Source organism: Cyanistes caeruleus, chromosome 1, assembly GCF_971803275.1.
Source record: "Cyanistes caeruleus chromosome 1, bCyaCae1.hap1.1, whole genome shotgun sequence".
Taxonomy (NCBI): Eukaryota; Metazoa; Chordata; class Aves; order Passeriformes; family Paridae; genus Cyanistes; species Cyanistes caeruleus.
This window is the reverse complement of record NC_141701.1, coordinates 47,012,629-47,033,652: the sequence shown is the minus strand read 5'-3', so window position 1 is coordinate 47,033,652 and position 21,024 is coordinate 47,012,629. Positions and strand designations below refer to the sequence as shown.

General features: G+C 39.4%; 1 protein-coding gene across 3 annotated transcripts in view; it reads right to left on the bottom strand.

Moving 5' to 3' along the window:
- The window catches only part of ANKRD29 (ankyrin repeat domain 29), a 30,240-nt gene extending 20,784 nt beyond the window's left edge, over positions 1 to 9,456 (bottom strand). The window contains exons 1-4 of one of the 3 annotated variants that reach the window (XM_023921241.2): positions 9,351 to 9,456; positions 4,095 to 4,205; positions 2,285 to 2,383; positions 516 to 614 (exon numbers count right to left, since the gene is read on the bottom strand). In XM_023921241.2, the coding sequence (XP_023777009.1) occupies positions 516 to 614; positions 2,285 to 2,383; positions 4,095 to 4,205; positions 9,351 to 9,371 (330 nt within the window). In that variant the 5' untranslated portion in view covers positions 9,372 to 9,456. Of the gene's footprint in view, positions 1 to 515; positions 615 to 2,284; positions 2,384 to 3,291; positions 3,357 to 4,094; positions 4,206 to 9,350 lie in introns of those variants that run through there. The other 2 variants (XM_023921242.2, XM_023921243.2) reach the window with 2 other exon arrangements.
- Positions 9,457 to 21,024: the final 11,568 nt, after the last annotated feature.

Below are 21,024 nucleotides of genomic sequence, written 5' to 3'. Positions count from 1 at the left end.
TGCCACCTGTACTTCTGGCTGTTCTAAGAAGAGTTTGGAAAAGGACCTGCCTGAACAAAGAAATAAAAGCTCTGAGGTGCACTTCATCTTCTTGTCCCAGATGGGAAACTAGGAATTTAGAGAGGACTATGTATCCCATGGTGGCATGCAGAGACATCCCAACAGTGATGAAATGTAAGTTCTATGCAATGAGAGTACCTAACCACCTAAATCAGGATCCTACCTGGTAAGTACAAAAAGACCCTTTGATCTTTTATTAGAGGATGGCTTATAAGGAAAGACTGAAATCACTATCAAGGGACCCTGATGAACTTATGCCTCCTAGTCTAGGTTGGAAAATCTAGTCCAAAATTAACATTTCACAATGTGTTGCATTACTCATATTACTCAGAAAATGTTCATGTGAGGAGATTTCATCATCTTAACACTGCCTGGTCATGTTTGATGTGAATACAAAGAACCCAGCCTTGACCGTCAGAATGTATTAGCATGCAAAAATAGACCTATCATCTTACTTTATTCTTAAATTCAGTGGAGGCTCCAAATGAAAAGAGAAACTTCACTACATCGTTGTGGCCTTGCTGTGCAGCAAAGAACAGAGAAGTTGCACCTGACTGTAAAGGAAAAATGGATTAAAATAATAACAAACACATAACACACTTGACTGAAGTATAGACATTTCAAATTAAAAACTATTGAGCTCAATCAGTTGAATATCAGCTGAAAAGACATGATGAATTTGAAGACTCCAGAGGACACCAGGTATCTTAACTCAGTCTTCCTCACATTGCACTGAAAAATCTGTCCAGCGCCATACATTTGAGTAAAACCAAGTAAGGGAAGGAAGGGAAGGAAGATTCAGGCTTTTCTGACTTTGGGCTCTCTCACCCCATTTAGAAAACGGGAAGCTACACTGAAATTCACTCCAGTGAATAGTACTTTATAATAGCATGTGGTCCCATTTTGACCATTTCAGAGCCTGCTCTCCTGGGCACATTTATGGGACTCTCACTTCCCCAGGCTTCACAGCAACTTCAAAGCACAAGAGCACTGGTTGGAGTAACTGCACTTAGTTGCAGAGCAGTGTCATTGGTCTTTGGCACTTAAACTTCATCTTCCTTTCTGCAACAGAGTGGTTTTGGAAGCTTTCAGTGTTTTTCTTTTCATTGGCTTGTTGAATCAGTATTTCCTGAGGGATAATCAAGAGCAGCTCCATAAAACTGTTCTTAACTTTTTTTTTATTTTTTGCTTCTTTCCAAGCAATGTTTACCTAAGGGAAGGGACATATTTAAGTACATGTTTTGTTAGAACAGGACCCCACTGAAAGACACTGACAATCATGGTTAGAGCAAGTTTAGGCCAGTAAGTGTAAAGACACCTACATCATCAAACGTGGCATTCACTGACTCAGTAACTTGCAGATGTCAGCATGAGATTAATGCTCTGGTTCCAGGTAACCAAGGAAAGTAAGAAACATTGGCTTGTATGGCTGGAGCAAAGAGCACACTGCTATACTACATGACCTGCCACCATCCCATGTAACTGCATGACCTCCTTAAACTGCTCTTCTCTTAAAACCAGTGGTTTTCCCAGAGCAATTCTGCTCTTTGCACAGCCAACACGCAGACCAGAGCAACTGCAATCCTTACAATTGTCTGCATGGAGTATGAGTGAAAGGCAATTTCCACAAAAAAATCAGTTGCTGATGTCCCTTCCATGCTGATGTCATGGTGCAAGACATGCCTTGAATGCTAAGCAGAGATGTAGGGGAGGATACGGGTGATAAAGCTGTGTGACTGCTAGGGATGAGTTGGCTCAGACTAAAAGGCAGAAACTTCAAAACATACAGAGTCAAAAATAATCCCTGTACCAGCAATGGCATCCACTCCATTTTAATGACAAGGCTGCAAATCAAAAAATAAAGGTCCTCTTATTATTTATCCCATCCAGAGATCTGTAAATTGTTGTGCCAAAAAGTAAAACTGCAAATACATAAAATGGCATAACTCTGAGAGGTTACATCCCAGATGTAACTTACCCTCACCAACCAGATGTGCTGAAAATGTTTGATGAGTTATTATAAATGTACCTCTGGCATCTGATTTTCTCTTGTAAAATCCAGATATCTGATTCCCTGATGTCCTCAGAACAGAGCCATTTATATGTGTTATAAGTACACTATACAGCAAGTGACAAAGAAACAATTGGCAACAAGCAGCAGACAACACTCTTATTATTTATAACAAACCAACAGTCACTTAATCAAGCCCTGTTTGAATCCTACCTCTCTCTGCAGATTGATATCTGCTCCTTGCAACACCAATTCCCGTACACAATCTATGTGGCCATAGTAAGAGGCTACCATCAGAGCTGTTGTGCCAAGCTGGGAGTAAGGAAAAACAAGTCAGTACCTTCAACAGACACCTACTGCAATGAATCAGGCTGTCTGGATGAGACAGCATCTCTGCCAAAAATCTGGAGGGAGCTTCTGATACCTTATTGTCCCAAAATTAGTGCAACAAGTACAAAAATAATGGGTTTTGTTCCTAAACAGCTTTTTTATCCTCTCTTTTTAATCAGAAAATACCGAAGTTCTTTGCATCATTTCCAGAAGAATAACCTCAGACACAGGAGCTGAGTGACTCAGCTGAGTCACTTAGAATTCTGAGTCATAGTCAGGAGAAGGGGCTGGGTGATTTGAACAGTAATTCCCTATCCAAATAATGAGAGCAAACTCACTCAGTGACTCTTCACATTATAAGAGAGAACTTTCTGTACAAAAATCTGTGTTGAACTCCCTCAGTACACTATAAGGTCACTTCCAGTGAAGGAAGTAGGATTTATATGTATGCAGTGTATGGACAATATGCAGAAACCACATGCATAAGGATGAAACACATCCTTCAAAACCCTTCACACACAGCAGCTCAATTCAAAGAAGGAATAGGTGATATTACAAGAAAGAAACATGCAGTCTTAATTGTACAAAAATCATTTAGTCTAGAAAATGTATATGTCTAATACAATTATTAATGCAGTGCAGTGTGAAAGTTCTTGTCCAAAGTTAGCCTTCTTTTTATAAAAACTTGAAGTAGTGACTTTATTTTTTTCACATTGATCTCTGTCCTGTTTACTTCAAGCCTCCATTTGAATAACCTTCCCTCCCTTGTCAGAAGGAAAGTCATAACACCAGCTGCTTAAGTACTGTAGGACAAATACTTCCCTACAGGGCAAAAATGAAATGAAAATGAAAAGACAGGATAAAGTCAATGGGCTTAGAAAATCTCTTACACTTTGAAGGTATTCAAAGTGAGAGAAGCTGTGGCAAGTTCATGTTTCAGGTTGGAAGTAGCATCAATCCTTGCCAACACCACATGACTCTGTGTCAGTCAGTCCCAATGCCAAATAAAAGAAACCTGGAACTTCTCAACCTCCTTTTCCTCTTGCTCTTTGACACAGCTTAGCACAATCAAGTATCTCACCATCTGTTGTAGGCAGAATAGAAAGACCTATTCATTATCTGTGTTATCAACCCATTTCTAATCTCAAAACTAATTTCAACCCAGGTAAATTACAGTAAGGAAATTCCCATGAAATCTGTCATGTGTCTGGGCTCCTCTTGCTTGGCAATCTTGTGCCTTCCTGTTGATGCCCAGTCTAGAGACTGGGTGGAGGAGGAAGAATTTAGGAGGCCAACAGTTGCTCTAATTATGAGAAGGTCTGCTAGCTGACAGGATCATTGCTACCTGGGCTCAATTGAGCCAGCTCTTCACTGTGATCTATTACTACAATGACATTTCTTTGCAAAGAGAAGCCCGAGGTGCTAGGATCTGTGTTTTTAATGTCAGCACCACAAATAACTGTGTAAGACACATTTTTGAGTGCTGGCAAATTCTTAACCCCTTGCCACCGATGTAAATCATCATGCTATTTCATCGTATGTTTCAAATGACAGGAGAAGGTTTTAAATCATCCTGAAGTACCATAAGACATTCATATGTTTCATGTTAGATCCCAACTACACCCTCTGCATGGTGGGCTATGGAAAGTGATGCAAAATGAGTGCTGTGGCTGTAGGTGCATTGTGTGCATACGCTGTCTTTGCAGTCCACATCTACTCGCCCACTGTTCAGCAGCAGCTGGAGGAGAGCCAGGTTTCCTTTTCTTGCAGCCCAAAATGCAGCATTGGCAAGTGGTGTTTCTTTCTGGTGGAAAAAAGGAAAAGGGAAAAAAAAAAGAAAGCAGAAGTAAATCACTTTGGAAAATACATTGGCCAAGGATACACATTGCATACACATTGCATTCAAGCCAGGCAAGTTTCAGCTTAGTGTGCTGCTCTTTCAAACCCAGAGCATGGAAAGGAAGCTAATTTCATTTATTTTTGCAATTAAAGAGACCAGTCTTCCTGTGCTTCCTTATATTATTTCAAGTCTTCTTTGTGTCCACGGCAGCCTATGTCTCTTAGATTGCTCTGTAATGAGAAATGATGATGCTAGGCCAGATCCACAGGAAAACATCACAGAAAACAACATGCTGAGTGATGTCTGCATTGTCTGCTTCTGTGCTGGGGCTGGCCACAGTCAGACTGAAGCATCCTGCTTACATATCTTGCTGCAGGACATTCTCTTGGGTTTCAGATTATAAAAGTCAATCATTCAGCTTCAGAAATGACATGGGCACTTCTTGTTTAAATGTCAATGCACACATGTAATGTGGCAGGGAATCAGGATTCAATAGTTTTATGCTTTATAATTAAAATGCACATACACAGCACAGTTTAAATTGCTTCCTTCACTGACATGAAGACAATAAACTTTGCAGAAACCAGCAGACACAAGAATCATGAATCTGAATCTATCTCAGGTCTGTCACACTGAGCACTTTCCATGGGTTGCATTTTTAATATTAATAGGTTGGAAAATTGGCAGCTGTTTTACATGAGAGATGTTCCAACCATTAAATAAATTATAAGTTTCTTCCTATAAATTGATTGTGGTATTTCTTGTACCAGCACACACAGGGATAGGAGTCTGAAAATTTTAGCAAGCACAGTAAGCTAGATTCTGATCTTCTTTTCACAGCTATTGCATTTCCCTGGAGGATCTGTAGATAATGTTGATTAAAGTATAGACAGCAGTTTATACCCTCCTTGCTGGCAACACAGTCTTCCTAACACCTTGCTTAGTGGCCTTCCTATCCTTAGGACCACTAAGTTTTGTGTAAAAGCAAACCATTGACCAGAACACACAGAGGCTCATGTTGCCCTTTCTGCTCTGATTTATTAGATAGATACTTATTTATAGAGCTGGCAGTTAGAAATATTGTCTTTTTGGCTTTGTTATGATATTCACTGGAAAGCTATTGCAAAAGAATTATGTCTAGACTTATAGAATGGTAAGGTCTAATTTTGATTGTGGACAATCAAATTCTTTACCTTTCACTATCTCAAACTATCCCTTAAAGTTTTAGAGGTAAGGCAATACATCCATAAAGGGAAAGATTTATTTCATTCACCCCAGTTTTCACTACATGGGCACAGTAGCAGACTGAATTTTATTATGGCTCATTATACATCACCACTTTCACTGGTCAGGTAGGCAGGAACTGGAATCCATATTCAGGAAGTCCTTACCTGCTTTCACCAGTTCACCAGTGAGAAGAAAAAAGAACTAAAAGTCCAGTGTGACCCTGGAGTGAAAGTAGAAGTTCAAAGTCTTTGGCCTTATGAGTCATAAGTTCCTACCTTTTTTTTCTCCCCTGTAAGTCCTACAGTAGCACTCCAGCAGAGTTGTCCTTATACTTTGGATCAGACCCAAGGAATGGAAGAACTCTTCAGTGCACAAAGGACACAAAACCAAGTTTTTTCCCCATTTGACTCTTATTAAGCACTTTTACTTCCTCTTGTGCCCCTACATTGCTTGGGATTCCTTGTATAAAAGCAGAGTGTACAGCACACTCAGACCATCAAACATCCAGCAATTAGATTAAAAAATCAGATGCAAATCTGAGCTATTTTACCTGCTAAGGTGAATGAAAGTGCAAAATCATTCAGATGATCTGGGCACCTTACATGAACAGCCTCATTGTGTACCATGTGGCAGTTTATATATCTCTGGATCTATATGTCTGTGCTCTTAATTTCATCTGCAATACTGACATCACTGGTAGGCAAAATGTAAGACAGCACTTTGGGGTTAATAATCCAATTAATGGACTTATTTTTGAGCAATAAATGGGTTTATAGCTGCAGGATGTGACTGCTGTTTTTGGTTTTGAACTCTTGCCTCATCAGATACTTCCCAGGGAGAGGTAGTGTTCAATTTCAGGAGATTAATTGGACAAAATTTTTATGTAATTCTTGCCATAAAGCTAGTTTGCTCCCAAAGCATCCTCAAAGTAAACAACTGATCCTCAGCACTGACAGTCTGGGAACAGAATGTAATAAACATTTGAAAATTATTAGCTAATAGCTTTCATGAAAATTGCTTGTTTCATTATGTCACTTGTGCCAGCATGAGCAACCTTCAGGAGAGAAGTTCTTTCACTTCATCAAGTTCCCTAAAGTTTTTTTTTTAAATCTGGGTATGCTAATGATTTTGATTGTTTGTGTGCTTTTATGAGAGACCAAAGATGAAAAGCTGGCATTATATTTATGCTGTATTGACATTAGAAAAAACACTTTTTCAAAAATGGCATAGAGGAAAATATATATTATAAATCTGACAAAATCATTTCTCTGCAGGGATGCAGAAAATAATGAATTGTGCTAATTTATTTGTGTCATTTCAGGAATATTGAGGGGGAAAGTATAATTTAAATTCTGTGACCACCAGCTCCTGCTCCCTGTCTTATCTTTGACTTGTTGCTTGCAGGGAAAGGGCAGGTGACAGTGGGGTGACCGCTGAGGAGGAGGAAGAGTGGGAACAGAGATCTTGCAGATGAAAGAGGCAATGGACAAAGAGAAAGAAAAGAATGGAGAAAGAAAATGCAAGTCTGCCCACTAGCTTTTTCCTTGTTCTGGCAAAATACAAGAAAACTATCTTTTATTTCTTAGTTTCCAAACCAGTCCTAATGGGAAGGAGGAACTGAGTAAAAAGTTTTAAGAACTGGAAATCAGGATCAAACATGACGGAAAAGGCTAGTGCAACTTAGGAGCAGAGTTCTTCATTAGATAGCAATATATCCTACATGATAAAAATAAAATCCTTTTTATCCTTCCTGATAAAAAGGAAAGGTGGTTCAATACATAAATGTTGTTTAGTCAGGCAAAATGTGGTAGAATAGAGGATACTTGTGTGAGAAAGAAAGATAAATGCTATGCCATGGGTAAGTAGGATAATAAGATGGGAAATGTGAACAGCCAGTGGCAAACAGGTAGTGAAAATCCAAGTTACGTTCATGATCTTCCAAGAGGAAGAGAAAATGCCAAACAAATGTCACAGAAAAGGGAGAGAAAACAGAGAGAGGGAGGTATGGTCTGCAGCTCTTCAGAGGGAGGGGAAAGCAGTGAGCTACTTTGGACAGGAATACTTGAGGGAATACATTGTGAGAAATAGGGCACAGAAAAGGAGCTGCTAGGGACAGAACAGAAAGTAAGACCTGAAGAACAAGTTAAACAAACAAGGAGGCCGAAAAAGGGGTAAGAAAGCAAGAAGAAGCTGGCATCATCAGGAACATGGGGCTGTTAGGGTGGATGCTTGTGAGTAATGAAGGTGGGAAAAAACTCACAGAGACAGAATGAAGGGACAGAAAAACTAAGGAAAAAAAGAAACTAGGTGTGAGACCAACACAGGACCAAAAAGGGGATGACCACAGAGATTGCTGTCCAGAAAGCCAAGTGTATCCTGGGCTACATCAAAGGAATCCAGACCAGCAGGTTGAGGAAAGAGATCCTCTCCCTCAATTCTGCTCTGGTAAGACCACACCTGGAGTACTGTGTTCAGCTCTGGGGCCTCCAACATAAGGATGTGGACCTGCTGGAGCAAATCCAGAAGAGGGCCATGAAGATGATCAGAGGGCTAGAGAACCGCTCCTATGAAGACAGGCTGAGGGAATTGAGGTTGTTCAGTCTGGAGAAGGCTCCAAGGAGACCTGAGAGCAGCCTTCCAGTGGCTAAATGGGACCCACAAGAGAGATGGAGAGGGACTTTGTACAAGTGCATGTAGTGATAGGACAAGGACAAATGGCTTTGAACTGAAAGGGGGTAGGTTTAGAGTGAATATTAGGAAGACAATCTTTACAGTGAAGGTGGTGAGGCACTGAAACGGGTTGCCCAGAGAAGTTGTGGATGCCCCATCCCCAGAAGTGTCCATGGTCATGCTGGATGGGGCTTTGAGCAACCTGGTGTAGTAGAAGGTGTTCCAGCAGGGGGCTGGAACATGATGATCTTTAACCCAACCCAAGGCATTGTATGATTTCACCACCAAGAGTAAGATTGAGCAAAGGTTCTCTGCTGCCTGCCACAGGGGGGCTTTAACTGCAGGTGGGAACCACCTGCTGCGCCACCACTGAACTGAGACGGTGCCACTGAAGCACCAAGATTCCAGGAGGGAGACACCCTGACAAGTACAGGGAATAATCCATCAAATCAAAAAATGCAACACAAGCAATATGGCAGAGGACTGGCACTGAGCTGCTGATCAATAAGAGAAGGGCAAGCACAGCATCCAGAAAAGTGCACAACAGAGATGAACATCCATCATAAATATTATCTGCTAACATCATTAGTAAAATGCTGCTTGCTTCCATCTTTGCCAAAAAATCTTATTAATCCTGCCCTTAGATTAAAAACTTCTTTAAGGCAATCTTCTGAAATGATTGCTCTTGCGTGGTTTGGATGGAAGAAGTACAAAAAGTGACAGGAATCACAGCTGGCAAAGGGAACGAACCAGTCTGGCTTCAGTGACCACCACAGCCTGAGAGGAAGAGCACGGATAAAGACTGCCTCCTAACTATTACACAACCAGAACCAGCAGAGATGGTCGTAAAAGTGAGGAGGAGGCTCCTGACTGCACCAAAACCCACAGCACGGAGCCCGGCCACCCCAGAGCCAGCGTAGAGCTCCACGGAGGCTCGCAGTTTATGTAAGACAAGGCACGCACCCTTTGGGGGCTGTCAGCTGTGAAAAGCGCCCGCTCCATCAGCTGCCACCGCAGCACTCCCGGGGCACCCCAAAGCCCGGGAAGGACATTCCTGTTTCCTTTCCTCCCGCCCTACACTACCCTCGCTTTTCCTAAAAAAATAAATCAATTCACGGACACAACAGAGCGCTCCACGGGCTGCCGGCATGACAAGCGCAAAGCGGGAACCCCAAGGCGCATCCCCCCCGCTCCTCTCGGCGCCCGGCTCACCTTGAACGACATCCTGCACATCGCAGCGCTCCGCCTCCGGCCCGCTGCGCTCCGCGCCCGCCCGCGCAGCTCGCCCCGCACCGCTCCGCGCCCGGGGCTGCGCGGGGCCGGGGCGGGGCGCGGGGCCGGCACCTCCCTCCCTCCCGCCGCACCTTGTGCTCATGGGGCTCTGGCTGCTATTGCTCTTTAAAGGTTCTTTTTGGGGCGGGAAGGGAGTCTTTGGCATATTATTATTATTATTATTATTATTATTATTATTATTATTATTATTATTATTATTATTATTATTATTATTATTATTATTAATCATTATTATTATTATCATCATCATCATCATTATCATCGTTATCATCGTTATCATCGTTATCATTGTTATCATTACTATCTCTATTATTATCATCATTACTGTTGTTACTGCTATTGTTATTACTATTTAGCCGAATAGAATTAATTGTATTGGAACACATGCTAATTATATCAGGGTACAATTTTATGTAATTACAGAAAATTACATTTTGTTGTTGTTTTTAATTGTTATTGTTCTGTTGTTATTGTTAGGAGTAGTTGTACTAGTATTATTTGAAATGGGCCCCTGCTCCAGCAGCATGCTGAGAAGCCAGCCCCCATGGTGGGGGACCCACACAACTCAGCCTCTGGTTTGGACCTAGGGATCAGGACTCTACAGTAATAAATATTAGCACTGAAATGGTCCAAATCCAAAGAACCCTCACCCCAGCCCTAGCCTCATCACCATCACTACAGCACATGCCACCTGCATAGCACCACTTTTGTATTTCACAGCCTCTTCCCTTCATATCTAGGAACAACCTGTTAAGAAATACTGTTTGAGTACACAAACGGTGCTGCCACCCAAACCTGTGCTGGGGGTGACCATCCCTTCACCTTGTAAGCATCCAGCTATCACCAACACTATCTCCCATGGCTGCTGCTCTCTCATCAGGAAGCCAGTAAGTTCTTAAGGGCTTAATTTTAAGCCTTTAAAAATGAACAGCCATAAAGCAAATTCATGTCCTGTTTTGCCTGGCTGCCACAGATTTCATTCAAAGTCTTCGTGATATAAATTAGGCAAAGCAGGGCATGCTCTGGTAAGAGATTCCTGAATTTCTTTGCTATTGTTGGTTTAAACTGAGCCCTTAGGGATTTTCCTCTTTTGATGTGCACACATAAATCCCATTCACGAGAAAATTATGCGTGTGCATTGAGAGAAAATACTTGTGCTGAGATCCAAATAGTTTATTCTACAAATCTGCAAGTGAAGGGGTTTCTGCAGATCTTTTTCCTGAGGCAATGTTCATCAGTGCATCTGTGCATACAGTAAAACAAACAGGAGGCAAGCAGATGAAAGCTGCTAATAGCACCAGCTCATCTCAAAATGCATGGCCTGGTGTGAACCTTAATTACCGAGATCACACAATCCTAGATGATCACTCAGATTTTTTCTTAAACTTAAAAATTCCGAATAAACTCGGCAGATTGCATAGTTGAGAGTCATCCTTGTTCTGATCCAGTTGTACAGTGATGATTGTCCACTGAAAGAGGAAAAATATTACTGATCTGTACACAGCCCCTATCTCACCCTTGGAAAATCCCTGTGTTTATTCAATCCATTGTGATTAACATGCCAAACTTTTCACATTAATCAGCCCAAATATTAAATTTTATGACCAAAAAACCCCCAGATTCTCTGGATGAACAACAAAAAACAAGACAAAAGCAACATAGTTTTTTTTGGGTCTGTATTTATCTTGGGTGTCAGTGGAAAAAATTTAAAGTGTTTTTCTTAATATCCTCACAAAATCTGAAATTGCACCTATTTTCATTTGCACATGGTCTCCAGTGACTTCTCTGGTTTCATATTTAGGTACAATAATTTGTCAGATCAGCTGAATACAGAAATACGTATATAAAATATGTTCCTTTTTAGTTATCCTTTGAATGTTTATCCCAGAAAGCATGTAGAAACAATGTTTTTTGATGCAGACCTCTGCCTATTGTTACACTTGTTTATGGGCAAAGAGGACACACACCTCATATATATATATATATATATAAGACCCAGAATTTATAATTATTGTAACTGAATCTAAACCGTCTAATATAAAAATCATTACTAGAGCAGATGTAATTATAACAAAAAAAGAGAAAAGTCTATACAGAGAAAAAAAAAATCTGTATTAATAACATTACAGTTAAAACTTACATACACTTCCTAGTTATTATTCCTTTTCTGGATGTTATCCTCACCTTTCCCCTGCTAGGCTAGGCCCCGAATTGGTGGTTTCATTCCAGTGGTGCTGGTTTGGGACATTATGGTGAGCTGTAGCATTTGTGTAGCATCTGGAATTGGTCATTGCAGGGGCTATCATATTCATGGCTACTTCTTCTTCCTCTTCTTTTTGCTCTTCTTCTTCCTCTTCTTCCTATTCTTCTTCTTTTTCCTCTCCTTCTTCCTTTTCTCCTTTCTTCTTCAAGGATCTGAGTAATTCTGTTTTATACGTTTGCTAACATATTTTTACCTCTGACTCTTTTTTCACTGGTCTGCATCTCCATATTACAACCAAACTAATTCTCATTTCAATTAGAAAAGCTGCTATTAGAGATAAGAAATGTAAAGCAAAATTGAGGGAGGTCAAGAAAAGTTTAAAGACAGCAAACCTGGCAAGCCTCAGTCCAGAGGCCCTGCAAACTCAATGCCTGTTACTATCAAGGGAATCCTGTGTTTTAGGGCAGCACATCTCCCCTATTCTTTAGTCTTGGCAGAATATTTGAGATTGCAAGATACTCAGACTGGTTGGGATTTGTTAGCTGTTTGGCAGAATTCATCTGCAGGGCAGCAGCTGCATTCTTCTCACCTAGTATTTCGTCACAACCATTATTTCAAATGTCCTGAGTCATGTTGTTTTGTTCAAATGTGAAGGCTACCTAAGATGAATTGCACGAACAAGTAAAATTATTGCATTTAAAAGCTGATCCAACCATTCTGTGTAAGTCACAGAAAAACCTTACCTGAGCCAGAACACTTCAAGCGCATCTATATATGGATGATTAAAAGAAGTAGTACAAATTTTGGGTTAGACAAAACATTACTTCAGAGATTGTGATCTAAACCTCTACAATTTTTTATGCAAAGATGACATTAATTTCTATCTGCTTTAAAAAACAGCAATAAGCAAACAAATACCCACTTAGAAATGTGATCAGAGAGCAATATAAATTTGCTTGCTGTGTATGGAAATGCATAAAAAAATTTCAGCAGACAAGATGATCAATGTGTGTTTTGTAACTTGAGTGAACTCTGACATGGGATTCTGTCCCCATCTCAAAAAGCTGTTGTTAAATTTGCCTGCCATCTTCCAGACTCCAGAGCTCTTTACTGCAGGGTGTGCCACACAACTGCATCTGTGTATCTCAGAAGACATTGCATTGACAAATATGTTTCTGCAATAGCTTTTGCCATTTCCCATATGGCCATATGTCAATAATGTCAGTGCTTTTGCCTTCAATGTCACCTGTACAAAGATCATTGATGAAGGTCCGTAACATTTATTCCCTGATTGTAACTTACTTTTTTTCCTGAAGCTTTGCAAATGGTGGAGATCTTAGTATATTATTATTGATTTCAGCTGTATCTGCATTGTCTTCTTTCCTTGGACATTTGTTTCCATTAATATTTAGTTATTTAAATATTTTTTAAATGTAAATTGGTTTCTGTATTTTTCTAGAAATAAATTACTTTATCCAAAGTATGAAAAAAAAAGGCAATTTAAAATGTAAAGTGGAGCAACCTTCAGCAGTTTCAGTTACAAATTTTGAACCCTGATTTTACCCAGACAACAACAGTAATAAACCTGACTACCATGAACAGCAAATTCTATTTCTATTTTACTAAAGGTATAAATCCTCTTTACTCTTTAGTTCTCTTTAGTTCTCTCTGCATGATTTTAAAATCCTGGATCATTGCCTCTCAGATGACTGTGTATGTTTCTGCCTGTGACCACCTATGTGGGCCTGGGCAAGCCTTTTGTGCCAAAATCTTTAAAAATAACTTCTCAGTTTGGCTTCCTTACATTCTTTTGCCTTGTAACTCAAAATGATGACACCAAGATAAAGAATACTTTTGAAACCAGCAGCCTAAGATTTTTGCGTATCTGTTTTTGTCATCAAGCTTCAATACCAGCACACAGTAAGAGAGCAGATCTAAAATTTTTCTCTTTCCCAATCTTTGGACTGTTCACGTTGCTGAAATCATTCTTGATCTTGGCTAAATCCTGCACTGTGCCGTGGAGTGAATTGAGCTATCAAGCTCAGACATCACCATCAGTTCTGCTGTGCCAGCATGGATATCTGCATAGACCAGCAAATCCAACTGCTTGGCTGGCTAAATCAGCTGCTGCTGACCTCTCTAGGACAGCTACTTTAGTGCTCTAGTCTGGATGAGGAGCACACAGCTGAAGCAAATCTCCTGATTGTCCCCTCCGTTATGGTGCTCTTTTCTTACTGTGAAGGATCCTGTACCATGCAAACTGTATCCACTTTGAACTAACCTCAAAGAACAGGAGCAGACTCAGTGGACTGCTGCTGCCAACTGGGATTGAAAGTGAGCTAATCTGAATTAAAACTACCTCAACATGAAATGGGTACAGTGTATGTAGACTTTAGATCCTCAGCAGAGTTTGCTCTACAGATTGACTTCTGTCAGGCTGCAGTATTTGCAAATCTAGACAGCCTGTGTTGTGCTACTACTGACACAGCTAGCTTAGGCATCACTAAACTGCAATGCAGTCTTTGATACAGAAAAGTACTTTATAAGAAGATGTCTGGTACAGCCATTCCGGCCCCCCTCTCCTGCCTGAAAAGTAGCCTAAATCTTGTGTCATGGCTCCTTCCCTTTGCCCTGTGTGTGTTCTCTCACCCAGTGAGAATCTGGGAAGTCTCACTATTTGCCCAGGATTTACAGATGTTCTGCAGCCACAAACCATCAGGAAATCCTGGGCCTGTCATGGGGTTCATGTATGTGTGCTTCATCAACCCATTTCAAGGACATGGTGAACCTGACCTTTTTCAGGGTGTGCAATGCAAATTCATGATACATAACATACATAAAAATGTGATACTTTCCAAGCATGCTGCATCTACTAACAGCTTGTGTCATCAGCTTGTACATATCCAACAAGAGTGATACACCCTGGGATGCCTGGGCTTGCCCATATCCTGCCTGGGAGTATCAATCATTCCTAATCCAGCAGGCTATACCACCTAGGAATATCCTTCAGTCCAAAAGGAATCCTTGTCTGCTTCTTGGTTTGATGCCCTCTGGCTCCTTCACAGCACTTAGGGTTGAGTAACTGGGCTTACTTCTTGAGAGTGGCACTGCTCATCTCATGTTGAAACACTTGAACAGCCACAGAGAAAACCTCCTGCATGTCTCAGATTGATTACTGCTTATGTACTTAGCCAAAGTGTACATGCAAAATGCTAGGACATTATGAGGTGGATATTGAGTCCAATGTATTATCGCTATTCAAACTGTCTTTTGATTAAAAAGAGAAATAGTGACAGATCTGAGAGGCATTTCTAAATTAATTCAGCAAACTTCCAGTCTTCTCCTGCATGCACAAGGAGTTTTAATCAGGAAAGCACCAGAGCAGATCCATTAATGTGTCACTATGAAAGTGCACAGAAACACACACAGCCTTGTTGCTGAGGTGGTACTTTATCCCCTATTTTTTTTTTCTCTTTATGAACAAAAAAGATGCTGCTTATTTCAAGACAAAAATCTTATTCTTTCTGGCACTCCATAGACAAAGATTTCAATAACATAGCTTTGGGGAAATCTGCTACTTGAGATACTGAAATCAGTTAATCCTACCACACAGTGACAACTCCAAAGATTAATTCATAGGATTGCATCAGGTTAATTCATGCTGTCATGCCTTTCCAGTACATTTTCACCCTGTGTTATCAGCCTGATTTCAAGATTTGGAAAGCACTTTTGTGTGATTCTTTAAGGAATATGACCTGGTTTTCTTGATTTCTTTGTTGTAGGACCTAGAAGATGGAATATTGCAAAATTTAAGGAAAACTAAGCTAATAGATTCACTTCAATTTTGCAATTATCAGGAGTATTATAGTCTTCAAGTTGTATATTGCACTTTTCAATATTTTTTTGACTGTTAATTTTAATTCTTCATGTTTTAAAAAATGCATTTAAATCATCAGCAACAACTTTGATAAAAAGGTCTATGAACAAAAAATTTCCCATCTGGTCTTCCATTTCCATTAATCTTTCCTTTGCTAAACTGTAGAATAAATAGCTACGTGGCCTGTTCTTTATTTCCATAATATTAAAAAAAATACAGGTCTATTTTACAAAAACTAGTATATGAAGAAAGTACTTTGAGTTACTCTTTATTTTGGAAGGTATTCCTGGAAATGAATAGGGATAATATTAGAAACAGTAGAAGTTACTTTCAAAATAAACCTTGCAGATTTATCAGGAAAACTGTACAAAGTATTTATGTGTCTCATAAACCTTTTAAAAATAGAATGGGGAATTTACAAAACTGGACCTGAAAATGGAAAAGTTTATCTATTAATAGGAATAGTTTACCCAACACATTGGTAACTGTACTCATTCATCCTTCTAGGGAACTCTTACCTTGAATCTTTCTTTTTACTACACAGCCTTTGTGCAGAGGCCTCCTATGACATCGAACTTCCTACCAAAATTGCTGGTATAAGCTGGTGTAAGGACATGTGGCTGCTGGGGACCACAAGAGCATTATTAACTGCCTCCACGTGAACCTTTGAACTGATAAATGTGCTAATGACCAGGGAATCAGAGAGAAGTTAGCATTACACTTGAGAACAGCAACTTGAGCAGAGAACAAATTCCACAGATTGCCACTTGAGATTTTTGATGAGTTTGCTCTTTTCCTTCCTCCTTTCCACAGCATTGATGACTGTGGACAAATTGATGACTTCTGTCTTATGAATGACATATGAATGACATATGAGATATGAAGAGACAGGTCAAGGAAATCAATGAAAGGACAACAACTGCCATGTAAGACCAATTTCTAGTCCAGTATAAGCATCAGCATGCTATCTTCACTTAAGTGCAAATGGCTTCCAACCTTCAAACAGCTCAGTTTAAATATCTCTGTTAGCATCTGTACAGTTACATCACACTAAATTTTTTCTATTCTTCCTCTCCCAGTCTTGGAATATTTCTCTCTTCAATTTATATTGCTTTAAGACAGCGTGTCCAGGTTATGACTGTATGTCTTCTTCATCTGTCATTTCCTTTTGCTTTCCCTGCTTACCCTGTGTATATGCTGACTTTATGACTCACTCTGAAGTGAATTGTTTACCCATTTTCCATCTGTTCAGCCAGAGAAGCCCATGAGCCTGTGTTCAAGTTTGCCATCTTTCTAACCCTATACCTGGCACTTAAATGCTAATGGATAGTGATGCACTTAAATGAAACTGGCTTTCTGAGTCCATGAACAATCTAAACCTGATGGGCAATGAAGTTCTCTAAACAGTAAGGCATATTCAAATCAAATCATATCATATCATATCATATCATATCATATCATATCATATCATATCATATCATATCATATCCATTTTCCCCAGCCACTTTTTGTATGTTATTGCATATAACTTTACTGTGAGAAGTGCTGTGGGTCTGAAAACATGTGTCATATGAGTGTGAGAACAATGTATGATATATCCCATGTGCTACTACAGATAGGAAAAACAGCAGATTATCCAAAGCTTGCTATATTTTTTCCCACAGAACATAACTAACTTCTTGTAAGTGGAAGATTTGTGTACATTTACTAAGACAGAAAAACCTCAGTGTTAGAAATCAGGCCAAACTCTAGTTATCCTCCTAAGCCTAAGTAAACAGATTAAAGGGGGCACACCTTACTAGCACTGCACAGGAACCACAAAACTCCTCTGTGCTTAGCATGGAAGTATAAGTTAAATTGTTATCTCATTCACATGAGCCATTCTGACCAGTTGAACCATGTGTAGCTATTTCTTCTCTGTCCCAAAAGCTTTGTCTGAGGACTACAGAAGCTGTTGTGGAGCATAACTTTCAGAATCCAGACACTGGGATGCCTCCCTGGGACCTTAGAGCTTACACCACCCAGTAATACTGATCTGTCTGGCAGATTAATTTCATCCTCACCTGGAGAGAGTGGAGGTCCTCAAAGGAAGGGAGTGAGACCTTGGGCTGAGGGTATTGATCACATGGTACAACCAAGTTCAATAGGAGTCAACTCTATGCATATGAGAGAGAAACTACATACCTCGCCAGGTAAAAAAATCGAGTTACTGGCTACAGATCAGTCAGTTCAATTTCTCTGTCTTATGCTCTGCTGGTCAGAAAATCAGTCCACTAATTGGAAAGAAAGGATTTGGCTAAAGAACATACACATACAACTGTGTGATAGAATACCCAAATGACAAAATAATACCAAGGTAGGGCCACCAAGCCCAATCACATCTCCTAATAAAGCTCCTGGTAATTAAAATGACTGAAACAAATTATTACGAACAAAAACCAAAATCCTAAACAACAACAAAAAGAGAAAGAAAATACTGCAAGAGAAAGAAAAGCTGCAACTCCTATAAATTCTCTTCCATGGAGAATTTTTGTAGCTTATTTTGTCTTATGTGTTACAGAAATATGTAACTGTGCTCAAAAAAACATAACAAAAGTATTGTCCACTTAATTTTCGGTACTTTCACAAGGGATTTGTTTTAAATTTTCTGAGTTACAAAAATTAAAATAAACAAATCAATATTCTTAAACTACATCTGTTTGAATTTTCAGTGACATTTTTTGCCTGATCCTCAGCTGGAATAAACTGATATAGCACTGGAGTCTCCTCAGTTTATACTGCTGAAAGTCTGGCTTCCTATCACATTTAAACATAAGGTTCTATTTAAAAATTAAGAACGTGATGAGACTATGGTCAGGCTAGAGCTGAGATTGAAGTAAACCTGAGGTAGTTTGTAAAAGCAATGCTACCTAAAACCCTTCTGGAAACAGATCCCAGAAAAAACACTGTCTTATTATTAGAGATCAGATCAAAGACAATGCTTGCAGAAAAAAATATGAAATTCAAATGCCAATCTAATTTAACCAGTGGCTAAAAAAGCCTCTTAGGAAAAGCAGACTACAAAGAAGTGGTTTCCATGAGTAGCTGCTTGGCGTACTGTGGCAGTGAGTCTGTGGAGTGCTGTTTTCCCTTATTATGATGGCCAAAGTAGCAATAATAGCACCAATGTCAACAAATAGAAAAACAGGATGTGAAAAATACAAGAGCTGACATTTTAGTTTTCCCCAGATGTTTGACTGACAAGTCATCGGGTACTGACCAAAGGGAGCATGTGCTTCTTCACAAAAAATCAGCCATTTTATGACCAAGACTTGTTTTCTTCTTTTTGAACTTTTAAGCCCATGAGCAACTCTATAAAAAAGTACAGGAAGCTGAGAATAAAAAGGAAACACATTAAGAAACAAAACAATAAAGTGGATGGATTTTAATGTTGTCCGTTATAAAGTTCATTAAAAAAAAAAAAAAAAGATACATCAGCCTCTGTAGCTAACATAAGTTTTGGTCAAGTGTAATTTGCTTAGGGAGTCTTATCTGCACCTTTAGCTACATAGCCCAGTCCTCTGGACTTATTCTTTGGAACTGGATGGCAAAGAAGTTGTGTCTCACTTCCAGGGCTGCCCTAGCCCCAGGATACTGACTGAGTAAACATAAAAAGATCAAAATTAGGACTGTCATGAGTTCTACACACTGGCTAGGGATGAGAGGTCACGTAATTTGCCTTCCCATGAATTGGGAAAATATTGTAAAGTAGCAAACATCCACCTTCCCTCCTCTTTTGGCTTAGCACTTCTCTGCAGTGAAAGAGCATAAAATACTAATCTGAAACAAAGCCATTTTAAAGTTTCTTGGTCCACAGTCCCATCAAGCCATGAGTGCTAACTAGTAAGTTGTTTGTAGCCAGGACATTTCAAGAAAGACAAGAGATAGGAAAAAATATAAGAACAATGATGAGAATGTTCTTCAGATGTTACAATTTAACTTGAGGGCCCTTAGAAACTGAAAGTATTCACTGTGGTTTTCTGTTATGAGACTACGTCAAGTAAGCCTAGGAAGCAGACTGTACAGGGAAATGTTAGTACATGAGATTGCTGTCTGCAGAAGGAAAGTCAGAACTCATAGTAGGATGTAGAATGATGCTAAGTAAATGGTAGCAACTAAACTACCATGCAACAAGCACAGTTGCACAGTAAGCAACATCATGCAGCCATCTAATTATGAGAAATTTCAAAAAGCATCAGCTGAAATACCTGAATCATGTGAGATGAAAGGACAGACAATAAGAGAGGCTCCAATAGCATGGATGACAAGATCTAGCAGGCATAGTACAAGGACATTCTGAGAAAAGATGGTCTATGAAGGAGGATGGATAATCCTAGTGTGTGAATCCAGAAAGAAACATGTGAAAAAAACCCAACAAAAAATAAACTCAAACCAAAGGACAGAACAAAAGTGCAGTTCTGAATAAATGGGTTTGGGATCACACTAAGTAATGTAGCCATCTAAACTGTTTCTGCTGATAGGACTGCATTTTAGACCTCGGTCCTAGTCTGTATGCCTCTATTCCAGTTACAAAGAGGATAATTTATCTTTTTCAAAATGACATGGTACGATCCTCAAATACTAAAGGAATTCCTGAGAGATGAAAAAGCTACTTTTGTCAGAAAAGCATAGACTAAAATGATCTTAAATAGAATGTATCTTATTTAATGATATTCAGTGAGGACACTGGTATTGCCAGCACACTGTACTGTTTTACTATTAAACCAGAGTGCCTGCAAATTACCTTATTTTACTCTTGGTTTACTGCAAGAAGTTGTTATTAAAACTAATCAAAGTTTACATATAGACACAAACTAAATATTAGTCATGCATAAGCATTTATGACAGGATGTGATAAATGCCTTATTTCCGTGATAAAAGTAGGGATTGTTGTCTGAGCTTAAAAGCTTCTGGTTGGGTATTTACACTCTAGGCTATGGACATGCTTACCTGATAAAGATTTAGTCTGTGGAAGAGTCTTCCTGTAAAGTACTGAGCTTCTCCTCAAAATTATTAAGACTAGCTTAAACATAAAGACCAGATAGAAAACATTGATGGGGGAACAAGATGCACAATTTAATGATCACTGAGTAGAGACTCAGGACTGTCTAATCTGAGAGACTTTCTGGCTACCTGGTAGGATATTTATTCATTAATATCTCCAAAAGAAAGAGCGAATTCCCATAACACCATGTCTGGCAATGTGGGATTGTAAAGCAGGAGCTAAATATTACCACTAATTACACAGTGATCAATAAAAAATATTACTCACTGAGACTATCTATTGATTTCATTTTCACTGGAGGTTTATAACATAACATATATGAAACAGCAGTATGAGATGAGGTATGCTGTGCTGCACATATCAATAAGATAGAGAAACAGAAGTTACATCAGCAAGGCTAATTTTCAAAAAACATTCTTGACTTGAAATTTTAAATTAACATATTTTAAAATAAAAAGAATGATCTATA